At 38.5% G+C, this 22,692-nt stretch overlaps 1 protein-coding gene across 2 annotated transcripts in view; it reads left to right on the forward strand.

Annotated features, from left to right (window-relative positions):
• The window catches only part of LOC124267560 (protein mono-ADP-ribosyltransferase PARP14-like), a 75,393-nt gene that overhangs the window by 1,753 nt on the left and 50,948 nt on the right, over positions 1-22,692 (forward strand). For both annotated transcript variants that reach the window (XM_046702506.1, XM_046702507.1), the window contains exons 2-8: positions 3,223-4,230; positions 6,322-6,507; positions 11,054-11,287; positions 12,395-13,672; positions 17,566-17,627; positions 18,381-18,602; positions 19,585-19,806. In XM_046702506.1, coding sequence (XP_046558462.1) covers positions 3,261-4,230; positions 6,322-6,507; positions 11,054-11,287; positions 12,395-13,672; positions 17,566-17,627; positions 18,381-18,602; positions 19,585-19,806 — 3,174 coding nt within the window. In that variant the 5' untranslated portion in view covers positions 3,223-3,260. The remainder of the gene's footprint in view (positions 1-3,222; positions 4,231-6,321; positions 6,508-11,053; positions 11,288-12,394; positions 13,673-17,565; positions 17,628-18,380; positions 18,603-19,584; positions 19,807-22,692) is intronic.

Consider the following 22,692-nt stretch of genomic DNA (forward strand, 5'->3'; position numbering starts at 1 on the left):
AAAGACTCCAGCTGTCTGTCACTGGTTTCTGCAGTGATGATTCCAGGTTTGAATCAAAGGGGGGCAACTCTGGTATTTGTATGGTGCAAGGCAGTGATGAATAGGAAAACTTTCTGATGTTTGATGAAATTGAAATACCTTTATAAGCATCTGTAATTCATGGACATATTTTATGACATATCCCCAAAAATGACAGAGATCTCAATATTTTTATTCCCCATACATTCTTGACTTATATTGTTTAGAAGCTCTGAGAAATATATTCGATTTGATTATTATAATTTTGCAAGCTGGGAAAAATATATTCGACAAACCATAAGGCCATAAAAAAGTAGAAGAACTGATATAATTTATCATATACCTATCAATGATATGACACATGTTAGTATGTGTGATAAGGATTAAATAAACATGATCTTATCACACTGGTTTATTAACTAGTCCTGTGCTGTCTTTTAGTGGCATTTAGAAGTTGTACATAGATGTCCAAGATATTTTTATGGATTAAACTTCTTTTCTAATTTTTATCCTGTGCTGATAGTGAGATAACGGGAGATGGATATCAACCCTTGTGGTGAGAATTGGGAGTTATAACCCTTCTTAGTATCATTTTCTCAACAAGCTTTCCTGTTTAATGTATTCCAAACAATGTTAATATGTGTTGCCATCAATTACAATCAGATACATTTCACAGTTATATTTAATGGTGTATGTAAAAATTTCAGTTTTTATGTCACACCCCATATCAACCACCCAGCCTTCAATCCTGGGTCAGATGGGGCTATGGGGTAGCCTAGTGGTTAAAGCGTGGTATGCTCATCACGCCAGAGGCCTGAGTTCGATTCCCCACATGGGTAGAATGTGTGAAGCCCATTTCTGGTGTCCCCTGCCGTGATGTTGCTGGAATATTGCTAAAAGCAACGTAAAACCAAACTCACTCACTCCTGGGGCAGATATTGCAGTATAGAGTTGCATCCCACTGGAATGCCAGAAACCTCTGATTCCAAGTTAGAATCTCGGTTAGCCCTGATTATATGTTTACACCTGGTTTCTCAGACCATACCCAGGGTTTTATACTAGTTGTAAATGTCTGAGAAACTATCACTTTGGGCTATCCACACCTAGTAGACATGCCATTATGGAACTGTACAGCTGACATTTTGATTTGTCTTTAAGCATGGTTCCATTCAGGCAACCGTCAGTGTGTACTGGAAGAAACTGGACCGTGTTTTACAATATGTCCGTCACGACGTAGACCCGGGTTCGAATCCCCACATGGGTACAATGTGTGAAGCTCATTTCTGGTGTCCCCCGCCGTGATATTGCTGGAATATTGCTAAAAGCGGCGTAAAACCAAACTCACTCACTCATTACAATATGCCACTGCTTCTATGAGACATAAGCAAAATTGCTCAATGTGGAATGGAGTCGTCCTAGGGTGCAAAATTCCACTCAGTTTCAGTTTTGTGTTGCGGAATATGATCTCATCCCCTGTTTGGGGTACCGGGCACATACCTGGGGTACATCTGTAGTACCCTTGCTGACAACATCACAACACTGACTGACTGACTGAGTTTGGTTTTATGCCGCTTTTAGCAATATTCCAGCAATATCACGGCGGGGGACACCAGAAATGGGCTTCACTCATTGTACCCATGTGGGGATTCGAACCCGGGTCTTCGGCGTGACGAGCCATCGCTTTAACCACTAGACTACCCCACCGCCCCCCTAACATCACAACAACCCATTAGGCCTTTTATGACCTTCCAGCTTTAAAAATTCATGCAAGTTCACCTACCCAGTCTACGTAAACTTAGGCTCAGTATTCTTCATTACACTGCTCATACTGAGTCTAAGAAACCCTAGTATAAGAATAGCGTCAGCTAATATTTTCAATTGACCAATCAGAACACAGCTTACCAAATCACGAAAGTTGATGTTTGCACATACATTTTGAACTTTTACCTGGAAAAAGTTTATACCCGAACAATTCCAAATGCTATTTCCGTATGATCGCTTCTGAGTGATGCACATGGAGCACACCTTAACAGTGAGTAAACAGTCGCTGCAAAATAGCGGTTTTGTCAATATTCAAGGTTGTCAGCTTGTGGAAATATAAGCTAATGGTAACCATGTCATCAAAAAGCCTAAGCGTATATACTGCAGGTCAAATATCTGTGTGGTATGTGGATTTTCGTTTGTTGAGAGATGAGTGTCAGTGACCGGGGAATTTTGTAAGTCCCGCCGAACCCTAAACAGTAATCGTTGTCTGATTGGTTAAATCGGCGTCTCGCATTTATTTGGACAGTCATAGGTCGCTCAAAGGTTAGCTGACACGACCTAGGGTTTGTTAGACTCAGTATAGCAGTTGACGAATAATACTGAGCCAAAATTTACTTAGACTGTCTACCCAAGACATGTAAAATTCTGTTGATGGTAGTCATTATTGACTTGTAACATTTGGGGGCTTTATGCCAGACCAAGTTCTCTCTAGAAAATCTTCATAAGAGAAATGTAAACACAGTAATGTATCTTCTTCAAGTAGGACTAGCTACAAACATGGTTTTCAATGGACCGATAGACTAGTCTTACAAAGAGCTAAACTTCTAAGAATGTCATATATTTTAATCTTTTGGACATTGTGCTGTATTTCTTCTCAGAAACCACAATAAATGATATTTTTTGTAAACTTTTAAGTGATGAAAATGTGAAATTTGGACATGGTCATTAAGAACTGATATTTTACAGAGTGCAGTGTTTCTGGCAAATTACACAAAATTGGGTCACACTGTACATACCATTAAACCTGTGAGGATCCGGGTTAGAAATGGTCTTCAGTCACCTATGCTTGTTGAAAGAGGCCACTAGCATGATTATATAGTCAGGCTCGATGACTTGGTTGACACATGTCATCGTATCCCAATTGTGTAGATTGATGATAATGCTGTTGATCACTGGATTGTTTCGAAAAGACTCGTATATTTACAGACCGCCTCCATATATCTGGAATATTTCTGTGCGGCATTAAACAACAAACCAACCAACATATGTATATTTAGATGATAAAATGTTTATCCTCTGTAAGTATACTTGAAAAAATATTATAAACACAATCAACTTTAGCTCTTTCATCCCATGGGCAGCATTTCGTCCATGTTGTTGTACTTACTTTGTAAGAAATTTTGAGATAATGATTTATTTCTTTTCTTTTCTGCTTTCAAGGAAACTGTAACTAAATCATCGTGAGTAGTGGGTATCAAATGGACCCACCAGGCAACAACTACCAGCAAAGCCATGGAGGCCAAATACAGCCAAACAGGACAGATTTGCCAATGCAGCAACAATGGAATTGCACAGCAGTAATGGAAGGCAATGGACAACAAGGAGCTGATAGAAGCCAAATGCATCACACCACACAACAGACCCTGCCTAACCCTCCAATGCCACAACCAGAGTATGGCTATCCTCACTACGGACATCAGCCATTGCCACTGTTATGTTACTGTAGCAATATACCACCACACTATCATTATTTTGATGGTAGTATGTATGTGCCAAATGCTTACATGCAACATACAGCATACAACCAACAGTCTACTCAACCACATTCTGTGACAAATGACACGAATTATGGGCAAGGGCAAGCTGGCTTACACTACCATACACCTCCAGTTCCAAACGCCATGGGTGCCTTTTCTGCAAGTCATTATGATGAGCACACTCAGCAGACTCGGTATCGTACTCAAAATGCAGCTGAGCAAGGTCAGGCTTATCGATATCAATCAGCACAAGCCCAGGGTGGTCGATCGCAAGATGTGGCAAACCAACCCCCTCAACACCCAGGGTATCACCCCAATACAGACCCAGAGACTTATTGTAACCGTCAACCTGCTGGTCATGCAAGATCAGGACACTTATCAGCAACTTCTCAAGGAGAGACTCCCCCAACAACACCAGGACTTCCTCAGATGCAGCAGTCCAATCCTGATCCACAGGTGGGCCTGAACCTACATTACTCTAACAGTGCAAGCCCAGCTGTTAGACAAAGAAGCAAGGATGACACTGACAGTACTCCTAGAGATAGTGTCAGTGATCTAACAGAAGGCCTTGAGAAGCTGAATGTTAATGATGATTTGAGAGATGGAGGGAATGTGACAACCGACAAACACAAACTCCCAATTGGAGGCACTGATTGTTGGAAAGACCCTCAACAGCTCGGCGATATTGAAGGTAAAATGCACATGGCACCAGAACAAATACATTTCCAGTCTCTTTCAAGGAACCTGCAGCCCCAATATTCATCCCAACTTGAATGTCGGGAATCAGGTATTAAAATAGAATTTTACATTTTGTCAGTATTTTTGTAATTTCCACAAAGTGCATTTGTAGCAAAATCTTGAAAGCCAATCAAGCTGTATATGTCTTTTAATGGTCAAGATTAAGGTAGTGGTTATACCTGTGGTTTTTAAAGCAAACGCTTCGCTGAAAATTGTGGTCACAGTCATACACCAGAATTGCATGTGTCTTTCTTGTAGAGGTAGCTAATGGCATGAGACTGTCTGCTTTGAGGTTGTTGCATTAGACATGTTTTCTGAAAAGGCAGATTGTGATTTTACGGGAAATGAAAGTATGTTTCTTATTAATGCATCTATTAACATGGGGTCTTCGTTTTTATAGCTGTTTTGCATGAGGCATGTTTTTTCTTTTGTACTTTAATAATGGTAAAATAAGTGTACGTATAAAGTTTTGGGGACTTAAAGTCTGTCATTCAGACCCTGAAACATATATCCAAGAAAGCCCATGCAAGTGTGGAATAAGTGGCAAGTCTAGATTTCCACAGTTATAAGATCTAAAATGAAGAAAGTCTCTGGGCTCCTTTTCACTATATTTTATGATTTATGAACTGTTCTTTTTCTGTAAGCGACCGGTATGTTCATTTTAGAGACTAGATGTTAATCTTGGGGACTTTCTGCTGTTTCTGTTTATTTTCCTTCACTGGAAATGACATCATTAAACTGTAATGGTTGTTTTACAGTAGCTTGGAGACTAAGGCCAACAGGGTTTTACCTTGACTTACAAAGGTGGGGATTTAGTGAACCCCCATCAACAAATTTTCCTGGACACAACTTAAACCTTAGATCTTATGTACTACATATGCTGCAAATGTTCATGCCATACTAGTCTTGTTGGCTTTGTAGAGACTGGGATGACCATCAAATGCAGGCAGTTATAATGTTCATTCAGGGATTTTCCTTCATCAATAATTTTTATGGGTCCTTGCTAGTTGGTTGGTTGTTGTTTATTGCCACACCCAGCAATATTCCAGCTACATGACAGCCTGCCTTGACCAGACAATCCAGTGATCAGCTTCATGAGCATCGATCTACACAATTGAGATAAGATGACAACCCAGTCAGTGAGCCTGACAACCAAGTCCCTTTAGTCGCCGCTTATGACAAGCATGGGTTGCTGAATATCAATTCTAACCCGGATCTTCACGGTTTCCTTGCTTGTTATATTGGGTTCCTGTAAAGTACTGAAATGGTGTTGAGTACTCTACAGTCAGATGACAGTGGTCATGACTGATGGGTGAAATAACACACATAGATAACTAGTGTTGGTGTGGTGTAGAAGACTATTGCTTAGTGTCTGATTATATATAATTTTGATGAAAACAAATATTTCCTTTTTAAATGAAAGGAACCCCAGCAAAATGGGAGATTCAGAGCCTGAAGATATCTAGAATTAAGGCTTTAGCACTTCAGAAATGGACAATAATGCGGTTCAGGTTCTCTCTCAGTGTTTTTTGTCTATCCAGACACTGTATTTTTTGGTTTCTGTATCCATTCTCTACATTGTGAATAGTAGGATGCACATTTGTTTGTCGCAGAAAACCCTTATCATTGTATCCTGTGATGTAGAATGTGTAACGTATTTTATATTTGGGATTACACTTTCTTAATAAAGTACAGATTCTAGTACTTTTGTTGGCTTGAGTCCCAAATCCCAAATATAACACGTTACATTTGACCACTTTCTATATGCCATTGTGTATTCATAGATCTAGAATGTGATGTCATTTTTGGTGATTTACACCCAGGTGAGCTACAGGGAAAGAAGATTCTGTGTTGATATTGTCTAGAAAAGGTAATACAATTGCACTTCAAGAAGCTTAATCATGTCAAAGCTTGTATGTTTTTTGCTTGTCAGTGTTTGTAGAATGTTCAACTGTAATAAGTTGTTAATTGATAATTTTTAAACGTTACTTAATTGTCAAAATAATGATGTCACATGCACATGTTTGCTGATCTCTCATTTTAGGAGCAGGAACCAGGCCTGTTGCCATGGAGTATTATTCTGATAGATTCCTGCTATCTGGACTCAAAACCAATGTCTTGGAAGAGACTTTAATGCACTATGCTGAAGTCACTAGTGAATGTGATGTCAAAAGTGTTGAGTATACACGTGACGAAACACGAGCAGTCGTAACTGTTGATCAACATCCAGGTAATAAAAAGTTTGTGTGTTTTATTAAGTCCTTCAAGTACCCTACCTCTATTAGATCATTTTCAATATTCCTGTAATTTGACTTACATCTCACTGATTAAATCCTTTAGATTTTCAGCAGACATCTTCTTTACTGTCAGCTATTTCAATGTTATGAGGCGAAGCATACGTTGGGGCAACAGCCTTTGGACACAATGGAAAAACCTCTATTTTTTCTTGTGAATGCAATCTGTGACACCTGAATAAATTCAGTTTATACAATGTTTTCAATTGACATTAGTGCCAAAACATTCTTTGGTTTTCTGTTAAGCAGATGTATATATTTATGTTGAACTTTTTAAACATTTTTGTTTGTCACCACCGGCCTGTCTTTGGTGGGGTAATGCCATGACACTTGGTGACGTTATCAATGTATCCTACGTCAAGTAGTTATCTACATTATTTAAACTAATCATCCTTTGTCATTGTGTGTGCTGCCTGACATTCAACCTGCATTGACAGTGTCTGCGAAGAATTTCAGAAGATCAAGGAAATTAAATTGTAGCCTTCCAGCACTAAATGCTGTCATGCTGAAGACTGGGTTTGATTCCCCACATGGGTACAGTGTGTAAAGCCCATTTTTGGTGTCCCCCGCCATGATATTTGCTGGAATAGTGCTAAAAGAGGCATAAAACCATATTCACTCACTCACTCTAGCACTAAATATAAAAAGGCATGGTGGCACACAGTGACTGGGTTATTAACAAGGAAGGATATGGTGGTGTCTCATGGAGCAGGGATAAATTGGCTAGCAGCCCAGAGCTTCCACTTCAACTCTCCTATCTACATTTATTTGATTAAAGACATCATGTCTTCAGTGATGAAATCCATGCAATACTCAGTTACTAGTTTTAGCTTTGATTATCCATTACGACGATGATTGATTGCTGATCGGATTCAATTCAATTGATATATTGCAATACCAGGCCATATACTGGATGCTTGACATACCCATCTGTGGTATATCTCACCTGCACTCGGATCATAATCAACTTTCGGACTATGAAATACACAATGCTATTTTAGAAAGTTGTCAAATGTAACATATGTTATATTTGGGATTACACTTTCTCAGTAAAGTACAGATTCTAGTACTTTTTGGGTTGAGTCCCATCAGGGATTCGAACCCACACCCTCAGAGTCAGGCACCTAATCGATAGCAAACAAAGTCAGACACCTAGACCGCTCAGCCACCATGGCTTCCACAAAAATGGAAGTCGGACAACTGGTAGTCTAGACTTCGGACTTTGTGGCTGAGCGGTCTAGGCGTCTGACTTTGTGTGCTGGCGATTAGGTGCCGGACTCTGAGGGTGTGGGTTCGAATCCCGGATGGGACTCAACCCAAAAAGTACTAGAATCTGTACTTACTGAAAAAGTGTAATCCCAAATGTAACATATGTAACTTTCAGACTGACATCCCAAATACGTGAGCAACTCAAAGTTCATCTGTGAAGAAAGTGCACAAGCCCACATGATCACCAACCACTGCTTACCTCATAGCAGGATGATTTCTTCTGCGAAACTGCAGCCACTTGCAGCTATTGTTACATGCAAAGTGAGCACTGACATCAGTCAGGATTCACCTTTCCACCACACATGACACACAGTCAAGGGGACTGAGACCGCCTCCATGGTGTAGTGGTTAGAAATGTCCGCCTGCAGAGCGGAAGGTTGCGGTTCTATCCCCAACCGCGTCATACCAAAAGACGTTAAAATATGGTACTTCTCAGTCCCTGTCTGGCGTTCAGCATTAATGGGTACAACAAGGACTGGTCGGCTCGGAGTCAGTATAATGTGTCCATAGGCGGATCCTGAAGTTTATTAAATGACCATTGAAACTCGGGTGAAAATGAAGTGTGCACCCTCCCTTTTCTCAATAGTGTGCACCCCCCTTTCTCAAAAAGCTGTATCCGCCCCTGGTGTCTGAGTGGGGTATTCATGTTTCACTGCGGCATGGTATCTCAGTGGGCTAGCACTAATAAACCAGCTTCAGTCTGGGCTAGTACAAGCAGCCGCACATACACATACACACTCATGCACGTCGTCTTATGAGCGAAATATTCTCAAGCACAACGTTAAACCCACCTCACCTCATGGGGACTGCTACTGACTGTCAGAAAAAATCCTGCTATGCTTGACTATCATTCACACATGGGTTAACTTCAGTAACAATACAAGCAGGGATGCGGAATCAAGGGAAAGTGGATAGGAATATGTTATTCATGCTGGTTTATTCCAATCAGACACGATTTCTGGAGCTTATATACACAAGGAACTTAATTAGGCAAACCCTGTATTTTTGCAATGAGAGGTTTTCAACACACACATAAAACTTCTCATGGTGACCGAAAAAATGATTGGAATCCGTGTTGATTTTATGATGATAATTGCTCATTTTTTTATAGAAAACACTGATTTTCATTCAAAACCATGTCTGTACAAGTATTGCCTTGGAATATTTAATGTTGAATTTATTGGTAAATGGGAACATTCTAAATGTCATTGATTCAAGGTCAATCAATACCGAGTGTAACCTCCATGTGACTGTATGACACTCTCCTCCTTATACCCCCTGTCAGCCTCTTTATCCTCTGAAGGGGCAGTCTACACCATCCCTCGTGTAAAGCAGCTTCCAATTGGGCCAGGTTCTGTACAGGAGGATCCATTTGTTGCACACGACGACTAATCATGTCCCTGATATGCTTCAAAGGGTTAAGAATGGTGCTCATTCAACCGTGAGATATGTCATGTGGTGCTTACTAAGTTCTTTGTGTAAAGATGAAATCTACCATCTCATCCGAAGTCTTCAACCACCATCATGATATGGCTGAAATATTGCCGATGTGACGTTAAATAATAACTCACTCACTCACTCTTCAACCACCAGTTGCACTAGAGTTGTCACAACAAGACCCAATATATTTTAGACATCTCGTCAGCAGCACCTACTTTAAATATTTTACTTCTGTTTTCCTTTGCAAACAAGGTCATCTGTATGCTAATGACCATGTTCTTTGCACCTAATAGATAACATGTTCTGATGCTGTCAAAACTTATATTGCACAAAATTCTCCATTTGCTCCAATCCCATCAATCAACGGTGATCTAATCGCCTCTTGACCAAGATGAGCGTTTGGACATGCAACAGCGGAATATAACTTCTTGGTCCAACTGCTACCAGCTGTAGGGTTTCTTGTTCTTCCAACCAGTTTTGCCTCAACGGTACATTATACACTGGAACCTAGTTCCAGTAATGTCCACTGTCTTGTCATTTGTTGATGTCATGTCTTGGGATTCTGACATTACTTCAAACTCTTACATGCAGAGGTCGACATCACCTCGTCCAGCTTCAAACTTAGTTGAATGAGGAATCTAATGATCCCATGATGTTGGTACCTTAGTACGACCTTCACCCACTTGATTGAACTTGATTTTGATGCCTTGGTACAACCTCCACCCACTTGGTTGGTCAGGTTTTACATGTGGATGGGTTGTTTCAGTCTCATGATGGCATTTCCCAGACATTTCCTCCAACAAGCCTCTATCTCCACATGGACAGTGCGACAGTATGGGGAATATGGACAGTTCACCTTACAACTGATTGGCATTACTGACAGTGAAGAGGATGCCTGTTGAAAATCTATTTATTTAGTGTGATTATAAACAAGTTACTGGAATATTTGCTTTGAAGTGATAGAGGTGGTATTCTTATAGTTACATAGGATCATAACTATTGCTTGGTTTCCGTAAAAAGTAGGTTCATTTACACATTAACTTTAATTCAGTGTTGTTATATAGATCTTGACATAAAAGTAGGTATCATCTTTTGATGCTACAGTACATGTATATGTACTTTAGCATATACCTGTTTTCAAATTATATTGTTATATTTTGTTCATATGATAAAAAGTTTGATTTTTTGTAAAATAAATATTTTTATGAAACATTAAAACAACAATCCCATAAACTACAAGACCTTGAACGCTGTACCTCTTTCTGTGTGAAGATGCAAGGCATCAGAAAAGGCTGTTGTAGGCATGGGTGATTTTGCAAAGACAAAGTTTTTCCTTTTTTCTTAAGGCCAGACCAATTTTATTTCTTGTTTTACGGATTTTTGTCTTCAGAAAACCTAAAGGTGTAAGGTAAAAACATAACAAATAAAAATCACTAGTCAAATTAATTTTCCTTTTAATTTTGGCAATTTATGAAGTTTATACGGGGCAAAAAACAATCAAAAAAAGAATTTTTTTTGTAAGTTTACATTTTTGGCCAATAAAAATATGAGGATTTTATTGTTTGAGTGGGGAAAATTAATTATTATTTTTTCTTAATCTTGAAAAAATATGACCGGCTGATCTAAAAAACAAGAAATAAAATTGGTCTGGCCTAAACATCTCGACCAAAATTTGACAATGTTTGTCTCCCTATTGTGATTTAAATCAGTATGGACTGAAACCTACACATACACATGTTGATGAGCTACAGTGATGTAGAACTATATTTATAGATTGGGATTCACTGGAGAAGAAGGTGAAAAAAAGAAAACTGGAGAATGAAAGAGTGGAAATACATAAAATTGCTCTTACACAAAGTATTTGTGTACATGGAAACTTCAACAGGAACCAAGAAGACATATTTATTAATTATTTTGAGAACATGAAGAGCGGAAACAAGGGATGGAAAGTGACCAAAGCTGAAATCATGCAGGATCTTGTGGTTGTGACATTTGAGTGCCCAGAAGGTAGGCAAAGTTGTGTTCCTTGTAACTGAGCAACATTATTTTACAAGCATGTACGTCATACTGATTTTATATGAAATCAATGAATTCAGTTAATTTATTAATACTTTCATGAGTTGTCGCACATGAGTTTAATAATTTGTTTACTATGCATTATTTCATATTTCTTGTGGACCCCATCTAGAAAAATGCACTGATCTGAAATGCCATCCCAGAAGAACCGAGTTGTCAAATGAAGGGTCCATTTTTGTGGAAGCTGCAGTGGTTGGGTGGGCTACACAGCTGGCGATAAGGTGCCTGATTCTGAGGGTGTGGGTTCGAAATCCCGGATGGGACTCAAACCAACGAAATTACTAGAATCTGTACGCTATTGGGAAAGTGTAATCCCAAATTTAGCATGTGTTAGAACTGACTTACACAAACAATAGCGACCTGTTGGTAATGATGATATGTTCAATGTGAATGTTTTTGCTTGTTGTAACGCCATCAGCAATATTCCTGGAGTCCGAGTGTAGTCTGAAAACAATTGAATATAGAACAGTTCTTGAATAGTTGTCACTTCTAACAAGACAGACAGACTCAGACTCAGACATTGGACTGCCTTCTGAGTAGCTGACCTGCTCCTTGTAAAGACATGCCATGGTAGATAATAAACAAGCAGCAGAACATATTACAGCAACTGCAATGTTTATATTCAACTGTAACCTGTACTACGATCAGATACTTTTAAACTGTCATTAAACAGAAACTGATAACCAGGTGATAAATAACTCGGAACGAAAGCGGTGGTGATTTTCATAAACCGTTTTGTCATACAATAAATCTACTCTGAATATGAAATGCAGCAATATTTATAGTGCTTTAATTTTCAAGGCAGCTGCTTTGGACACTGATCAGTTAAATGTAACTATAGATGGTTGTTGCAAGTCCAAATTAAGTGTGCTGTTATATGTCACTAGCCTAATGACCTGTACAACCCTTCTCACCCCTGTCCAATTACTGGTGCTTGAGAGTAACGAGGACACTCATATAGATTCATTCAGGTAAATACATGCCATATGAGTACAGTAAGTATGTTGATCTGAAAACCGGAATTTTTTCTGTTCTCAGCTGTGGATGCTGTCCTTTCTCAGCCAACACACCATTTCTCAGGAAATACATGGAAAGTAGACATTTTCTACCCTGACATTGGATGTGTCCAAGAAAGATCCAAGATGGCAAATACAGAATGGATTTCAGATATGATATTAGGTGAAGTAAGATTGATGAAAGTAACTGGATTCCTCGACTCTTTGAAGACTAACCTCTGTCACCTTGTAGAGGCGTCAGTGGAGGGAGACACCAAAGTGAAATTGAAGGGGACAGATACAGATGTTGACACAGCAAAAGAGGATGTAAGTCAGTTCCGAGAGCAGATAAAGAGGATGCAAATTAGTTGTTCCGTTGCAAAGAGAAAATACCTTGAGAGTGAGTCTGGCAGGAGGTACATGGAAAAGGAACTCATTCTGAAGGGTATTAAAAGTGCCTGGAGTCCTGACACAAACACAATTGAAATCTTTGCATCATCTGATAGGGATTTGCAAAAGACAGAGTTGTGGATCAGGAAACATATAAAAGAACAGCAATTCAATGTTCCACAGATGACTGCTCTTGAGTTTGATAAAAAGATCAAATCTTTGCAACAAGACTTGGAGGATGAGTACCCACCTGGATCATACAAGTTTGACGTCTGTCAGAACACCAGATGTATGGATGTAGTGGCACAGCATGAGTTCTCATATTATTTGTTTCAGGCAGTTGCACATTGCTTCCCTAAACCAGTTCCAGATGAACATACACAGATAACATTTCCAAAGTGTCAGTTCCGATTCATACAGAAACACATGCAGGACAAGGTACAGCAGATGAAGTCTGAATACAGGGTCCAGTTGGAATTCAAAGAAGAAGAATGTCAGCTTGAGATCAAGGGTGAAGGGGAAATGGTTAAAAAATCAAAGGCTCTTTTGTCTGAAAGTGGTTTAAGAAATGAAATTCTTGCACTTGGATCAGCAGAATCAGAAGACCTTCTTCAATCAGGTCATCTTCAGTGTTTGGAAGCTTATGTTGAAAGAACAGAAAGGTGCACCATCTCGCACGAGGTAACAGGTGATATTCACAGCAAGGATATGCATGCTGCCATGGAAGCATCTGGTGCAACAGGAGGTTACAGAGAAACAGGAGACAGAGAGGATTATGGGAACCACACAGATCAAAGGCATGCACGTGATCAAGAACCTCCAAGTTCAAATTCCAGGTTCTATGTTCCAAGCCCTGATATGCAAGACAACACCGGTGCAAGTGGAGATGGTTGGAAGGATGTCCAGAAGAAAAGTAAAAGGGCTAACCGCAGTGAGTATGTTTAGCCATTAATGTCCTGACCTTTCTCATACACTAGTGTTGTTTGCAGTATCTTTGGGGTACTGAAATCTAAACAATGTTTGTCTCAGGGCAACATAAATAGTGTTATTACTCGGCCGTGGAAGATGCTGCAGTGTAATATTTTTACTAGTTACTATTGTAATACCGCTAGACATATGACGTCATAATGGTTTACAGTTATGATGTCATAATGCTTATACCTCAGTCATAATGGTATTAGACCTTGCTTTACTAGCGGAAACTGAGAGTCATCACACTGTAGGCAGTTTCTATTAATTTATGTTGGAGAGTAATAAACAGAATGCTAAATTTACTACCATGGTATTACACAGAAGGTTGTTTTGTATCCTCTGTGTAGTTAATGGTAGTGGTCAATCAGCAAAATACCCATTTTCTAGAGCATAAATAAGAAACAACAATAACTGTTCCTTTGATGAAATTATATTGTGTCAACAATTTGACATGTTAGCATATTTTTTTTAAAATTTCAGTAAAAGACACAATATTAAGAAAGTGAAAAAAATGGTAGTTACTGTTTGAAATGATATGCAGATGATCAGGAGGACTGCTTTGATGACAAACTGAATTGGTCCAAAATATGCCATGGGTGGTTGGGTAGCCTCGTGGTTAAAGTGTTCGCTTGTCACACCACAGACCCGGATTCGATTCCCAACATGGGTATAGTCTGGCAGAAAATTTTCACTTGTCACTTTAGTTAAAAACTACAAGTACAATCGTTTTCTAATTTGGCATGATGCATTATAATTGTTCTACCATAGTGAATTTTGAATTTCATGAATTATGATTTAATAATAAAAAAGTTGTGTATATAAGCTGTCATTATGTCAAGACACAATAACATCTAACTGTCAAGGCTGTTAGGCAACTAATCGGAACAGCCACCTGGCCATGCAAATGTGCATGGTGCCACTATCAGTGAAGGACAAAAGGGGCCATCTCAAAATCAGATACGTCACATTATCAAATGATCCTTTGCCAATTAACATGAAGCAAAAATGAATACAAGGTAGTATCAGTGATCATAACTTGTTTGAGTGGCATTTTTAGAAGTTGACACGTGCAATATGGAACACGTTTTTATGGATAACAACTTCTTTATTTCGTGAGTGCTACATTTCGCTACAGATTCTTGTACCGTTGTCAAGCAAGAGTCTTGCTTGACAACGGTACAAGAATCTGTATCGAAACGTCGCACTCACGAAATAAAGAAGTTGTTATCCATAAAAACGTGTTCCATATCAGTGATCATGTTGATTTTTTTTAGATGCCACTAATCAGAACTGATAAGTAATGGTCATTTGCTTGAAAAGCATAGCAACTGGCAAGGAAGGCAAAATTTATGTGTTGGATTTATAATGCATTGTTATACACAAAAAAGCTTGCAGATGTTGATTGTTGTCAAGGTATGAATAACATATCATCTTCTACATCAGACTGGTCAGAATCTGATTCATCCCCAAGATGTATAACGATTGCTGGGATGGTCTCTTCTTTAATACCGCGTCTTCTTCCCAATACTCATTTTCAAGTTTTAGAACATGTTCGACGCAGGCTGCCCACCGATTAATATCAGTCTCCTGTATTGCTGTGTCAACAGTTTTCTCCACATCGGATAACTTGAATGTTGTGTTGTAGCATGAAACCTTTCCCTTGATATCCCCCATATCAATTCGATATTATTCAAATTGCAATGATATAGAGGCAGTCGAACCTCGTATCCAGCAGCCTATAGCTATTGTTGATTGCATGTGTTGTAAGACAAGTTCATATGAAGCAGGTTTTGTAGCTTCTTCTGGTATTGGAATTTTGTTCCTATCAAGCCTATCAACTTTTCAGTAATTGGATGTAATCGGAATCACGGCAACTATGATATGGAGCATTATCCATAACAGACAACAACTTCTCTGGAAGGGCTGTGATCAGTTATTCTTCCACATACTGCTTAAAGACATCACCATTATATCTCGGTGTGATAATATCTACCATGAGTAGATTTTAATTTGAAGACTAATTCACAACCAGGTAGAACCCTTTGTGTATCTTTTTTTGTAAATTGCACAAAATGCATTTGCAAATTTAACATATTTAAAGAATGATTATTAAGTTAGGAACATAAATTTCCTGGAGTCTTTAAGATAAATTCCATCATGACTTGGAACGAGCTTGTAGTGCTCATGAAATGTAACAGACAAAACCAACCATGGGAAAAATATTGTTCATGCAAACAAGTGTTTCAGAATTGTTCGTGTTCGATTATGAGAAAACATGATCAACTGCTTGGTCGTTTAGTCATTGCGACCAATCTTCGATTATTTCAATTAATTGGACCACCACTATTGTGTCCCTCATGAGCCTTCGATCAAAAGTGTCAAATTTTACTTTCTGACCAACTTTTGAGACAGGCCCTGTCATGCATGTGGAAGATCAAGGATAATCCCACTCAGCATGCCCTTTGAGAGATCCAAGGCATGTTGGGTCCATTTGAAAAACTTTTCAAGAGCTACAAATGGACGACCCCTTTCACTTTACCATTTGAAATATTATCAATCTTTCATATCACATGTTTTGCGTCAGCAGACAAATAGAAAGCGGACATTGTTTTTTACACGTGTATGTGCACTTCGTGTATTGCATGTGCTTGTCGTCACATGACATGACCTTCCATGCATGTGTGAGGTCGTGACATGTGATATGCACATTTGCATGGCCAGGCAGCTGTTCCAATTAGCCGCCTAACGCCAATGACGGTTAACTTGTTATTGTGTCTTGACATAATGATAGCTTATATAGACGACTTTGTTATTATTAATTCATAATTCATGAAATTTAAAATTCACAATGGTAAAACAAAAATAATGCATTATGCCAAATTAGAAAACGATTGAACTTGTATAGTTTTTGAGTAAAATGACCAGACAGAAAACAGAAAAGTTTTCTGCCAGACTTTACAATATGTGAAGCCCATTTCTAGTGTCCCCCGATGTGATATTGCTGGAATATTGTTATAGCAGAGTAAAACCTCACTCACTCACTCACTCACCAAGACATGCTGAAGCAAGTCAATGCTCACTCACTCTGTGGTCATTTGTGTTTAATGTGATGTGTAGCCTGCTAGCAATGAACATTGGACAATCAACTATACTTGTGGCTCACATTCATTTCAATCTCAATCTTTTGATGGGATTTGGGTCGAGATTTGTTTAGGTAAACAGTTTGTTGCAAAATATACCTCAATTGAATAATCTGTTGGCTGTGGTGAAGGAATATTTTGTTGTTATTTTTGTGCAAAATGTGCAGAATTCAAATATTGTGTGTAAATTGTGATAATGCAAAGATTTTTTCATGGTGCTCGGTAAATATATGTAGTTGTTTTAAATTGTATAGTTTGTGTTAAAAAAAAGTGATTTTCAAAAACCAACCCTCCTCCTCCCCCTATTAGTCAAATTAGTCTTTTCTCATGATCTTGTTTGACCTGTGAAGATCCAGGTTAGAATTGGTCTTCAGTAACCCGTGCTTGTCGTAAGAGGCGTCTAACGGGATCGGGTGGTCAAGCTCGCTGACTTGGTTGACTCATGTCATCGAATCCCAATTGTGTAGTACGAGGCTTGTGCTGTTGATCACTGGATTGTCTGGTCCAGACTCAATTATTTACATACCGCCACCATGTAGCTGGAATATTGGTGAGTTAAACAACAATCACTCATTCATGATCTTGTTTACACCTGCATCTATGCCTAGAACTATGCATCCAGGTGGCTGTGGTTGAAAACACAAATGTTCCAGAAGTCCTCAGATTAGAATGAACATTGTGTGACAAATCTTTTGTTGATTGTGTTTTACAGAATTTGTGACAGGTTCAAGAATACATATCATCCTTAGGAAAGGAGAGCTAGCTAAAGAAAAGGTAACTCTGTCAAAGAAATAACTAGTTATCTCTCAATAGATTCATGATTTGCTGGCTGTAACGGGTGCTGAGGGATTGATCATATGTAATTACGTGGGTTGCTTGAAATACGGGGTTCGGTGGGGGTGTTCGTGAGAGAGAAGGGGTAATGATAGGAATGATACAGTTGTTTTTTTCTCTCAAAATTTTATAATTTTATATTTGAACACTGTGAAAGGACTGATCAGTTATTACAAACAAGGAAATTAAACAATGTTACCTGCCTGTAATTGTTAAGTTAGCAAGTGCGGGACAAAATATATAAAATAAAATAGGATGGAAGGGGATCAGCAATATCAGATCAGTCATATTATGTATCTCTTGTCAATGCAATTTGTTTTTGTGTTCTTGATTTTGTTTCAATGCAGATCTATATAATGATATTAAACTAGATTATGTATAGTGGAATTTATTTCTTAATTTTACATTTAAGGTAGATTCTTTTTAGAACCATACATATTATACACTAGTGCCTACCATATGTAATAGTTGAGAACATTAGGGTGAGGTACTGAATCTTGTCACAGCATATATGAGTCTTCTATTCATAGCTATGGGTTTATGAAAACAGCCATATTGTTTATAGGTAATGGATCTCTTGACCCATAAGTATTGTCATCTATCTGAATCACAAAAGTAACACATATTGATAAAAGTTTTCAGGAATGGGGATATAATATGACTGAAGTACACTCATTCTCACTTTTTTTCCAGGTTGAGGTAATTGTCAACACTGTAGGAAAAGATATGGCGTGGAAGTCTGGAGCTTTATCAAAATCCATTGTTGAAGCTGGAGGAAAGACATTGCAGGAAGAATGTGAACACATCAAGTATTTAAAAGAGGGAAACTACACTGTGACGGGTGGTGGTAAACTGTCATGTAGATATGTTTTCCACTGCTGTCTGCTTCCTGCCTATCACGTGACTGCTGGACAGGTGACTCATTTTGTGTATTTTTAGATCAGATTGGTCAAGGTTATAATTTGCTGCTGTATCCACATTAAACTTTATTCGGGTGGCGGGGTAACCAGGTGGCTGAAGCATTTGCTCATCACGCCGAAGACCCAGGTTTGATTCCCTGCCATGATATTGCTGGAATATTGCTAACAGCAGCATAAAGCCATACTCACTCACTATGAAACGTTCTTCAAATATTATATCATAGCCATTATTTCTTTATGATGACTGTCCTCATGCTATAAACTCTTTAAGTTTTTCGAGAGATGCATATCTGCATATTCCCATCCAAGCTGATATCAGTTTCTGGAGGTTTGTAGTCAATAGCAAGAAGTATGAGTTCCTGTTTCCTTTATTTGGAATCTCCAGAGCACCTTATCTCGTCGCAAGGATTATCACTGCTTTTACTAATCTATGTCTTGTAAGACTCCACAGTTACATGGATGATTTTACCATTAAGATTAGGGTTAGAAATAAAAAAAAGAGAGAGAAAAAACGTTACATTTAAAGCTTGGAAACAGAATGAAAAGACTGACACTTTCAATAGTCCCACAGATGGAAATGCTGATTGTTCCAATTCAACACATGGGGTTAAAATTGAAATTCAGTAACCATGCTTGTTGTGGTGGTCAAGCTCGCCGACTTGCTTGACACATGTCATCATATCCCAGTTGCGTAGATCAATGCTAATGGTGTTGATCACTGGATTGTCTGGTCCTGACTTGAATGTGTACAGGTTGCCATTATAAAGCTGGAATAGTGCTGTGTGTGGCGGGAATATGCCTAGCCATGATCACCACCAAAACTCCTCTTTTCAGATATATTTTAACCTGTAAAAACAAAGGCACCTAATAGTGAGGTGTTTAATCTCAGATCATTTTCAGAATTGAAGTAATAAATAACTTTTAGAGATACGTATAGCATGTATATGTTTGAACCATTCTTTTGGTTTCACTTTCAGAAACTTGAAGATCTTATTCATATGATGTTGAAGTATGCAGACGCCTTGAAAGTCAAATCAGTGTCATTCCCAGCTCTTGGAACAGGAGGACTTGGCTACCAGCCTGCTGTTGTTGCCAATGCAATGTACAAAACTGTTGAGGAATATAGAAAAGCTCATTCAAGCTCAAGTATACAAGAAGTCAGATTTGTCATATTCCCATCCAATCTGGATGTGTTTAAGGTGCGTATTTTTCTGACCAGTGAAGGTCCGGGTTAAAATGAACCTTCAGCAACCCATGCTTGTTCTAAGAGGCGAATAACGGGATCAGGTAGTCCGGCTCGCTGACTTGGTTGGTACATGTCATCGTATCCCAATTGTGTATGTAGCAACTTTCAGTTCGCACTTCACTTGACGTCACACTGACCGACTCCGTGAATGTTCTTGCAATAGCTGCATAAACAACGCAATCTTGAATGTCTTGTTTTCTGTTTACTGATCCATTCCCATTGTTACACTTCTTCGCACGCATAATAAGACAATAACTCATAGGTGTGGACCGTCAAAACAGTCAATTATTCCCTTGGATACAAATCTGACAGGCATCGCACCCGTCCATCTTTTCTCTAGAGCACACATCATCACCTCCTGTTCAAGGAAAGCAACTCCACCCTGCTACCAACGCTAGCCGCTAAATAAAATTGCAATTTCGCTGGCTACTGTTACAGTGCAGATCAATGCTCATACTGTTGATCCCAGGATTGTCTATGGTTGGAATATTGCTGAGTGTGGCGTAAAACTGAACTCACTCACTCACATATTTTTCTGTTGTTTCATGTTCAGTGACGTTAAATGATGTTGATGATTGTTTGTGTCATTGGCTAAATTTTAATTTGCCGGAATAACATGATGGGCATTTGTGCTTTTATGCATCTTTATCCTATGTGATACTGCTACAACCAATCTTTCTTGCATGCATGTTTTCATCTTGCGTTGTGAAACAATTACCAATAAAAGGATAATTGACAGAATACAGCTGTTGGACTGGACTGAGGTTAACTTGATATGTGTCATGTGGTGGGCGAGCTGGCTAAAGCACCAGGCTAGTGATCCACCGTGCTTGAGGTGCCCACCTGTGACCGGGTGTAAAACCCTTGGAGTCAACTTTGTGTGCAGACTCTTTCAGTGTTGTCACAACCCCTAGTGTACAGTACACGAATCCGTTGGTATATGACCAGATGGTGGCAACATGAATACGTGCAAACACCTAAAGTACTGCCGGAAATGCTAGAAAAATGCTTTTTAGCCTTAATATCTTCATAAATGTGATAAATGTACTATGTTGTCAATATATCAACTCGCCTATTGTCTACCTAATTTTTATTTCAATCGATTAAACATTCACATGCATTTAAAGGGCAGTTTACAGGAGAGAATTTGATACCAAAACAGCAACTTCAGATTTTTTCAGAGTTCAACAACAGAAATCTGAAATAGTCTTTACATTTATGCTAATAATACAGGTGGTGTAAAAATATGAATTAACGTTTATCCTAAACAAATAAATGTTGAATGTTTGTGTTACTTTACTAAAGTATCGTTTTCTTTATTGAAGAAATATTAATATAAATGTTAAGTCTTGATAAATAAGTTTCCCGTCATGCATGCACATCTTTATCACAGCGTCCACTATGGCCAACGATTTGCAGTCGATTGTTGCAAAGGTTTATAGTTTTCTGCTTAAAAGACAGAGGTAAACCTTTCATTAGTTTAGAAAGGGTTTATTACAGAACTCGTCGAGCTGTTGGCATGTCTTACCAACAAGTTTACAATATTGTAAACAAATCAGACAAGACAGGGACCGTCTCAAATGCAAAACCGGACGTAAAACCATCCTTGACAACTTTGACAAGGGAGTGCTTAGACGGGCGGTCTACAAACTTTATGAGAAGAAAAAATATATATATTCTAAAGAAGCTACACCAGTGACTTCCGTTAAATCTTTGGCCAATGTTCACAACTAGATTAAACTGACCGAATTACATCCATATTTTTTCAATGAAATATACTGTTGACATGCAAAACATTTATTAAAACGTTGCACATTTCTACAATCAATCGATAAGATAACACAAGTTATAGGATTCTTTCCAATGTACAGTAATTCGTATGTTTATTTCAAAACAAACACACATACAAAAATGATCCCTTACATAACCGATACGTATACTATAAGTACACATATTCAACATTTTGCAGAAAACATCTATTGAGATGACCCCTCGCCCCGAACGTGTGCTCAGGTGTCAATTTCACCTGTCGATACCGTGCATGCTGATGACGTAACACAGGCAGTTAATGTTTGTTTCAAATAACGTCCAACTACCCCTAATTTTTCTAAGTTTTTGGTATTTTCATCAGTAAAAAACACATTTTAGAGCATGTCTCAAAATTTATTCCCTCGGTCTACATTAGGTAGATGTTTCTTGAAGTGATATTTGTTATTTAAGTAACTGTAATACCTCTGAATTTTAAATATAAGTCAAAAAACATTTTTCTAGCATTTCCGACAGTACTATAGTCTCGGGTACAGCAACATGCAGTAAACTTGGACAAAGTACTGTGGCTATGTGTCCCAGTCCACCCAGCTGTGAATGGGTACCTCGTAAGAATGGGAAAGCTGCAATAACTTATTCTAGAGTTAAATATTCTAAGTACAAACTGTAGGTTTGAAATACAGACTATAATTGTTCATATAGCCTCAACTAATTAAATTACATAAATGATTGTAAAAAGTTTTGTTGTTTTTAAACATCGATATGTGAAGAAGATGGAACTCTTGTAGTAGTTATATTACATATAATTACGTATAAAAGTCTTAATTCAAATCGCATAGATTATCCTGTTCACCCATAGAAGTTTCACTTCTTGTATGAGCACTGAACTGGCAACATGCGACTTGATATCTCTGCAGAACAATTAATTTCAAATTTATGCCAGTATTTCATACTGGAGAAACCTCTCATCAGCTATGACAGGGTTTACTATCGAATGTGTAAAGCCCTTAATTTGACATATAGTCCGGTTTACAAAGTTGTAAACAAATCAGTTACCTCAGGGGTCGTGTCA

Source organism: Haliotis rubra, unplaced genomic scaffold (genome assembly GCF_003918875.1).
Source record: "Haliotis rubra isolate DU_JTF1 unplaced genomic scaffold, ASM391887v1 Scf132, whole genome shotgun sequence".
Taxonomy (NCBI): domain Eukaryota; kingdom Metazoa; phylum Mollusca; class Gastropoda; order Lepetellida; family Haliotidae; genus Haliotis; species Haliotis rubra.